Below are 8839 nucleotides of genomic sequence, written 5' to 3' on the forward strand. Positions count from 1 at the left end.
ATGTTCATTTCGTTTTTGCACAAAAATTCATTTGTATCCAATTGGTTTTACACCTTTTGGTGTACATAGTACTGGTCCAAAAACTTTTCGTTTAGCAAGCGAGTCTAATTCTGCCTCAATTGCATCTTTCCATTTTGGCCAATCATTTCTTTGTCGACAATCATTGATGGACTTTCATTCTTGATCCTCAATATCATTTATTTCTTTTAGCGCTATATTATATGCGAACACATCATCAATACTGACATTGTTTCGATTCCATCGTATTCCATTCATGACATAATTTATTGAGATCTCTTCATTTTCAATAATTTTAGGTACCTGAGTTTCTTCTGGAACTGGGATATGAGTTATGTCAGAGGAATCTTTTTGAGTTTTTACATCCTCAATTTGGTCATTTTGCTCTTTAACTCCCTTTTTTATTCGAGGATTCTTATCCTTGAAACCAATTGGTCTACCACGCTTCAGGCGTATTTGTGACTCGTTTGTAGTATTAAATTGTCCAACAGGGACTTTGATTCTTATTGGGGCATTAGTCGCTGGTACATATGACTTAGTCACCCTTTTTGGATCTGTGAATACATTTGGTAATTGGTTGGCTAGATTTTGCAAATGAGTTACTTTTGAACTTCTAGTTCACATTGTTTTGTACGAGGATCAAGATGAGATAGTGATAATTCATTCCAACTAATATCTTTTTCCAACTGTTTTTGTTCTCCCCCTAATGTTGGAAAAATCAACTCATTAAAATGGAAATCAGCAAACCTAGCCGTAAATAAATCGCCTGTTAACGGTTCAAGATATTTTATTATAGATGGGGATTCATACCCAACATATATTCCCAACCTTCTTTGAGGACCCATTTTGGTTCTTTGAGGGGGGGCAATCGGAACATATACAACACACCCAAAGATTCTCAAATGAGAAATATTAGGTTGCTCACCAAAAACCAACTGTAAAGGAGAGAATTTGTGATAACTTGTTGGCCTGATGCGAATTAATATTGCGGCATGTAAGATTGCATGCCCCCAAGTTGACATTGGAAGTTTTGATCTCATGATTAATGGTCTTGCAATTAGTTTTAAACGTTTGATAAATGATTCTGCAAGTCCATTTTGTGTATGAACATGTGCTACTGGATGTTCAATATCAATTCCAATGGATATACAATACTCATTAAAAGAATGAGATGTGAATTCACCAGCATTATCCAAACGAATTTTCTTAATTGGATAATCAGGAAAATGAGCTCTTAATCTAATTAGTTGAGCTAATAATCTCGCAAACGCCTGGTTACGAGTTGATAATAGACAAACATGTGACTATCTTGTTGATGCATCAATTAAAACCATAAAATATCGAAATGGTCCACATGGGGGGTGTATTGGTCCACAAATATCACCTTGTATTCGTTCTAAAAATAAGATAGATTCATTCCCAATTTTTGCTGGTGATGGTCTAATTATTAACTTTCCTTGGGAACAAGCGGTACATGAAAAAATATTTGATTGAAGAATCTCCCGGCTCTTCAATAAATGTCCGCATGAATTTTCAATTATTTTTTGCATCATGATAGTCCCAGGGTGACCCAATCGATCATGTCAAACCTCAAATTTATTTTGATTTGTAAACTTCTGGTTTACAATAATATTTGTTTCAACTGTATTAACATACGTGCAATACAGTCCATAAGAGAAAGCATGTAATTTTTCCAATACTTCTTTTTTATTCAAGTGGATTTTCGTGATATAAAGATATTCTACATTCCCTTCATTGTTTGTTTCAATATAAAACCCATTTAAACGAATATCCTTGAAACTTAATAAGTTTCTATAAGACTTAGAAGAATATAATGCATTTTTAATATGCAACTTCATTCCTCCCGGTAACAATGTATTAGCTCTTCCGGAGCCTTCAATTATATTTGTAGTACTAGATAGGTACTAACTTTGATTTCTTGCATCACTAAATTTGAAAAGAATTTATTATTCTTGAGAATCGTGTGAGTCGTTGCACTATCAGCGAGACACATATCTTCATTATTGATGCTATGGTCAATATCCATTCTTAAAATATTTGTCTTGATAAATATGATATTCTTGAAGAAGATTCTTCACAGCTTTCTCTTGTAGTTGTAACACCAATAGGTAAAAGACTATCGTGCTGATAACGTGTTATAAAAGGAAGAAAAATTAGAGAGAAGAAATAAGACAGTATGAGATAGAAAAAAGAATCTGACTGGTGTATTATCTTAGGGAGAGGAGTAACCTATTTATAAGTACATGTGGTAACTGAACAATTACACAATAAAGGGAATAATACATAATGAAAATATAAATGGTAATGATTTTTTTTTTGGTAAAGAATGAAAACTAAAACAGCAGACAAATCAATACACAGAGTCTCTTCCTAACGGTAACAGGATAAAATCAGGAGGACTCCTCCAAAATACATTGGAACTCATGTTCCGTACCCCCCAATTGGCAAGCGTATGGGCTACTGAATTTATTTCTCGAGGGATATGATTGACGTAAACTACCCAGTCCCGGGCTAGCATGCACTTAATACGGCGAATAACATCATAATGCTTGTGCAGGTAGTCCCTATCCGTTGACCGATCTTGAAACAACGTAACAGCTTCCAGGCAATCACATTCGCAACTCACCTTCCGAAACCCACCTTCCCAACAAAGCGATAAGTCATCCTCCAAAGCCAACAGCTTGGCACGTAACGCATCCCCAGTTAACGCTCCACGCGAGAATCCACCCCGCCACCTACCTGCCCAATCTCGAATTACTCCACCCATCCCCATAGTAGAAATGTCACTCAACCAACTCCCGTTCGTGTTGAGTTTGGCCCACGGATGCTCCGGAGGTCTCCATAGAGGTTGCTCCATCCACAAGCGCCGCTTATCATTATACACACTGTTCTCCACCGTAGACAGTGTCACCTTCCGACGGACCGCCGAAATCGTCCAAAGCTCGCCGTTGAACAACATGTTATTTCTAAACCTCCAAACCCACCACAAGGTGATGGATAGATTAATAACATCCGTGTGCAAAATAATCCCCTTTAGCCGCTGAAAACAATCTCTTTTCGAGAAGGACCACCCCGTTCTGATCCCGCCAGCCATCAGCACCTCTCGCGAGTACGGGCAATCACGGAGTGCATGTAAGATAGTTTCATGAGGGCAAGAGCAATGCGAACATGCACCGGACTCAGTGAGCCTCCTATCAGCCCGAACCTGGTTAGTTGGAAGGGCTGAATGAAGGCATTGCCACAGAAGGAACTTAACCTTCTCTATAATCATTAACTTCCAGACCTTCTTCCAAACTACATCCCCCTTTGTTGACAAGACCCGGGTCAGAAAACGATATCCAGCGGCCGCTGTGTAACAACCTGAGTTATCACCCCTCCAAACAAAGTGATCCAGCCCCAAAGAGGAATTGACGACAGTCAGCCGTTGGACCGAACTTAACAGCTCCGTCGGGAGAACAGTATGCAAGTTAGTAAAGTTCCAAACTCCACTAACCCAGCAGTCGGCAACCGTTTTGTTGATGTCCGCAATGTGAATGAACGAGACTCTCCCGCACCAAAGCCCAGTACCTGACCAGTCCGTGTACCAAAGGGATGAGGCACCCGACCCTAGCTGAGGCTCGAAACCCTCACGAAGAGAAGGAAGGGCCTTAACCAGACTTGACCAGATTGGAGAAGCACCCCGCCTGTTTTGGGCACACAAGATAGAGTTTCCATGTAGGTATAGGCTGTTGAGGATTTGAACCCAAGGCTTCTGTGGAGCTGTCAGCAGATCCCAAACTAACTTCCCAAGGAGTGATACATTAACCCTTCGCGCCTCCCTAACCCCAAGACCACCGAGCTCCTTGGGTTGAGTAACAACAGCCCAACTCACTGGGGACCAAAACCGTGTATTGTCAGATTTTGACCAGAGCATACGACGACAAGCCTGATCAATTCTATTGCACACTGCCTGAGGAAGCCACAATGTTTGCATGCTATAAACTGGAATAGAGGAGATGGTAGACTTCACCAGGCACAGCTTACCTGCCTTATTAAGGAGCTTAGACTTCCAAGCCGCAAGTCTACCCTGGATCTTATCCATCACATCATAAAAATCTGCGCACCTTGGCTGACCATGAGTCATGGGAACCCCCAAATACTTCCCGATCTGAGCCGTGTGGCCAATCCCGAGCAAGCCCTCCAAAGCATCGATCCTCCTATGTGAAACCCTTCTAGAGCTCACAAACTTAGACTTAGTCAAATTAACTCTCAAGCCTGATGACCACGAAAACTCCTCCAAGGTCGACGCCACCAACCGAGCCTGGTCCTCTGTAGCTTGGCAAAACAATAAAATATCGTCAGCAAAGAGAAGATGTGAAAGCGGTAGTCCCCCAGGGGATAACTGAATCGATTTCCAATGACCCATCTGGAGCAACTCAGAGATCCTGAGAGCTAGGCGCTCCATGCAGAAAACAAATAGATACGGAGATAATGGGTCCCCCTGTCGAAGGCCACGTGACGGAACAAAGGACGGTAATGTGCTTCCATTCCTTGACGAATTCTTCAACCCCCACATGATGAGCTGAGTAGTGACTGTTGGGAAGCCAAATTGCACCAGCGTAGATTCCAAGAAATCCCACTTGACCCTGTCATATGCCTTTTCAAGGTCAATTTTTAAGGCCAAGGAACCCACACCTGAACCGTCCTTCCGTACAAAATGGACGGCTTCTTGAGCAATAATACTATGGTCGCGAGTCCCCCTCCCGGGGATAAAGCTGCCCTGGAATGGGCCAATGACGTCCTGCAGGAAGGGCCTGAGTCGAGCCACAATCACTTTAGAGATAACCTTTCAGGCAACGTTACACAAGCTTATAGGACGAAATTCTTTGAGGCTAACCGGATGGTCCACCTTCGGAATTAACACCATTTGTGTCTCCAAGAGGGATATGTCTGAGAACCCCAACCGAAAGGCATCCTTCACTATACGCCATAACTCCTCCCCTACAATAGGCCAATACTGCTTGAAAAAGAACGATTGAAACCCATCCGACCTTGGAGCCTTGAACGACTTCATTCTCATCACTGCCCGGCGAACCTCCTCCTTCGTGACTGGGGCAGTTAAGGCAGATTGGGCCTCAACTCCCAGGCCAGGTGGCACCCCAGCATGCATGTAAAAAGGCCCTTGTTCGTTATTACTCGAGAAAAGCTCCTTATCGAATCGGACTGTCTCATTTTTCATTACCATAGGATCCGTATGCCAAGACCCATCTGGTAGAAACAACCCCTGAATTTTGTTTCTCCGTCTTCGCGCGAGTGTTTGAGCATGGAAGAAGGACGTATTACGGTCCCCAAACCTCACCCACTTTTCTCTAGATTTATGAAACCATAGGTACTCCTCCTGAAGACAAGTTTCATCCAGCTCCGCTTGTATGGTCTTTTCTAAGCGTGACAGGCTTTCTGATTCCCCTATCTCGAGTTGTAGTTGTACCCCTCTGAGACGTCGTTGGAGAGCCTTCTTTCTAGTAATGATATTCCCAAACACTTCCTTGTTAAACTTGATGGCATCAACACGAACAGCCTGTAACCCATTAGCAAGGGTCGGCGTGCTACGGCCCCACGCCTCCCTAACAATTCGCTCAAAACCTTTATGGGTGGCCCATGCAGCTTCGAACTGAAAGGGTCGATCTTGAGCCTTGTCTCTTGAGCCTTCACGCCGCAGTAAAAGAGGGCAATGATCACAGTATACCCTGCACAGATTCTCAACATATGCTTCTGGAAACATTGCTTGCCACGCAACATTGCACACTGCACAGTCTAGCCGCTTTGCCAGCACAACCCTGTCGCAACCCAAAAATTTCCGATCTTGCGACGTATGGTTTAGACATCCTTTTAAAAGTCTCATTAATTAAGGAATGCCCAGACACCAGACTAATCCTTAATTAATGGTTTTTGAAAATAGGTTTATGGAGTCGCCACCAATATTTTACTCAAAACATTGGAAAAAGAAAAGGTTTTTTAAAGATCCAACTATGGCCTTGATAACCAGAATTGGGTTCGGGGGTCGGTTACGTGTAGGGAAGGTATTAAGCACCCCTACAACGCCCTCAATTGGTACCCTATGATGAAGTTAACATTATAAGAATTAATAAATTAAATATTGAATCCCCTTTATTAATATTTATTTACATGCTTAAAATATAAATCATGCTTAAAATATAAATTAAGCGATTAACCCTAAAATATCTACATTATGACGTTTATTATAACAAAAAAAGAGATAAAGATAAGAAATAAAAGGAAGAGAAGAAGATTAGCTGAAATACCTCTTGAACAAGCTTAATTGAATCTTCAAATATGGAAAAGGTGCTTTGTGGCGACCTTTCACACTACAGTATGCCTCACAAATCTCAAGAAATACAATAGGAGGGAGAGAGAATATAGAGATGCGACACAAATCTCAAAAAATATAATAGAAGGGAGAGAGATAGAGAATTTTCGTGCTCAAAGGAGTCTTATTCGAAATTTCTCTGGCCCCCCTCAAAACTGTGCCCAAGGCTTCAATTTATAGGGATCAGCAGTGGGCCAGAACGGCCTGTTCCGGTTTCGAAATGGCCCGTTCTGGCCCAATTATTATGTGTAAATTTCGTACTATGGAACGGCCCGTTCTGAAAATGGAACGGCCCGTTCCAGAGTAGAAAATAACACGAACTTAACCTTTCCAGAACGGCCCGTTCCAAATTTGCCTTGTTTGGAACGGCCCGTTCTGTTATTGGAACGGCCCGTTCCACACAAGCCTCTTTAGGTGTTTTTAGTTATATTGGAACGACCCGTTCTGATATTAGAACGGCCCGTTACGGGGTTCAAAACGGCCCGTTTTGATTTTGGAACGGCCCGTTCTAACTTTGTAACGGGCCGTTCCGATTTTGGAACAGCCCGTTCCGGGCTACTAAAAACACCATATTTAGCCTTTAGGCCTTCTGATGTCCTGTCTTGTTATTTGCCTGCTTCGGAAGCTCCTTTCCTTCATAATGGAGGTCCATTTCTTTGTTTGTGTGCCCCCCCGGACGAAATTGGGTGTCTACAAACCCCACGTTGATTTCTATACCACGTGAAGCGGAGACCCTTAGCCCCCATGTCAAGAAGATTACAATCATTCAGAACTTCCAGAAATTGTGAAGCCCGTGCTGTCGAGAAGCGACCACCCCTACACTCCGTTGACAACATAATTTCATTGAAATCTCCAAGCACCAGCCATGGCAACGTAATTCGTCCCCCCAACTCCCGAAGATGAGCCCAAACCCGCTGTCTAAGTTCCACCCGAGGACTAGCATAAACGGCAGTACACACCCAGCTCTTGCTTCCTTCAACAACCGTAAACGAGATGGCCTGAGGGTGGGAAGCAAAGTCAAAAATCTTAGCAGAGCATGACATCGCCATCAAAACCCAAATACCTCCAGAATGCCCCGTCGCCTCCATGCTGTAGCACAACCTATAGTCCATCTTTAACCAGAACGATTCCACCGAAGAAAACTGGCAGTGGGTTTCCAAAATAATAAAAATAGATGGGTGGTGGAGCCTTACTAACTCCGCAACCCTCCTTTTACCTTTGGCATTAACAGCCCCTCTGATGTTCCAACTCAAAATATTAAAATTCGTAGACATTAAAGACGACTAGATACGACAGGTACTCAAGCTACCATGACCTCCTCTTCTTCATATTGCATAACATCCTCCGTACCCAGGATCTCATGAACACCGTCCTTGGAAACGTGTAGTGCGTTGGTCATGCAACCTGGCTGAAGCGCACATGGTTCCATACTCGTAGTTGAACTCCCCGTTAGTCCCTCCTGCACCAATTGTGGGCCGTATGCGAGATCATTGAGAGGGAGGCTAACGTGCGGACTGTGGGCCATATGCGAGCCCAATGCTGGTGCAATACTAGTGGCCCGTGGACGGGCAGAAACTACCTCCCCCCTGCTACGTTTCTTACTCTCATGCGTGGACCCCATGCCATTCAAATTCTGATTCAACCTGTGGCCCCCATCAAAGGCTTTAGACCCTGATGCATGGTCCTGTTCACGTGATTGCAATCTCACCACACGTGAATGTTTAAATCCCGTACGTGGTTCCTTCTCTGTTTGGACTGCCTTCGTAGAGTAACTTGGGATGGCATGATCTTGCGCCTGGATTTCTGCATTCCCATTATGATAGGAATATCGACCCTTACTCAACGGTTTCCCAGGATTTTGTCTCCGATTCCTCCTTTCACTACCAACCATTCCCCATGCGGATTTAGCGGGATTTCCCCCCTAACTTGCGGGACAGATTTCTCTTCTGTTGGAGCAACAGATTCTGCATTATGCGGTGGGTCCCCTGACGGCTGCTCCGTCGCCTCCTTCTCCCCCTCACCGTGTGCCAATAACTCAGTCCTGTTTGCGTGATTACAATTTCGCAGAACATGCCCATAGCAGCCGCACGCCGAGCACAGCAAGTGTAAACCCTTGTATTCAACGTTATACCAAACACCGTTGAGGAAAAACTTTCCGACAACTGGCACATTTAAATTAATCTCGACACAGACCCGTGCAAACCTATCCCGTGTCATATTCAGGGTATTCAGATCCACCTTGACTGGTTTCCCTATGGCCGAAGCAATCGTTAAGAGCACACTCTCATCGTAGAACATCACTCCGAGCCCTGGAAGCCTAACCCAGACGAGAGTGCTGTCGACCTTCGTTGCTGACGCAACGAACTTCAGGGACCATGGTCGAACAATCAGATAATGATCAAAGAGCATCCAAGGGCCCCCGTGCATGACTCG

At 43.7% G+C, this 8839-nt stretch overlaps 1 protein-coding gene across 1 annotated transcript; it reads right to left on the bottom strand.

The window, feature by feature from the left end:
• Nucleotides 1–174: 174 nt before the first annotated feature.
• Nucleotides 175–7680, bottom strand: LOC109819343 (uncharacterized). The gene is made up of 5 exons (XM_083064844.1): nt 7124–7680; nt 4916–5855; nt 2666–4864; nt 766–1289; nt 175–631 (listed from the first exon to the last, which is right to left on the bottom strand). The coding sequence occupies exons 1-5, from the start codon at nt 7678–7680 to the stop codon at nt 175–177; spliced, it is 4677 nt and encodes a 1558-aa protein (XP_082920970.1).
• Between the last annotated feature and the right edge of the window lie 1159 nt (nt 7681–8839).

This window comes from Cajanus cajan, chromosome 10 (genome assembly GCF_000230855.2).
Source record: "Cajanus cajan strain Asha chromosome 10, NIPB_CcT2T_4, whole genome shotgun sequence".
Taxonomy (NCBI): domain Eukaryota; kingdom Viridiplantae; phylum Streptophyta; class Magnoliopsida; order Fabales; family Fabaceae; genus Cajanus; species Cajanus cajan.

Coding starts and splice junctions, on each gene's coding strand:
- LOC109819343 (XM_083064844.1), bottom strand. CDS start 7,680: ATGTCTACGAATTTTAATATTTTGAGTTGGAACATCAGAGGGGCTGTT. Junction 4,865..4,915: donor TTCCGAAGGTGGACCATCCG/GTTAGCCTCAAA, acceptor GTTGCCTGAAAG/GTTATCTCTAAAGTGATTGT. Junction 632..765: donor GGCGATTTATTTACGGCTAG/GTTTGCTGATTT, acceptor AATGTGAACTAG/AAGTTCAAAAGTAACTCATT.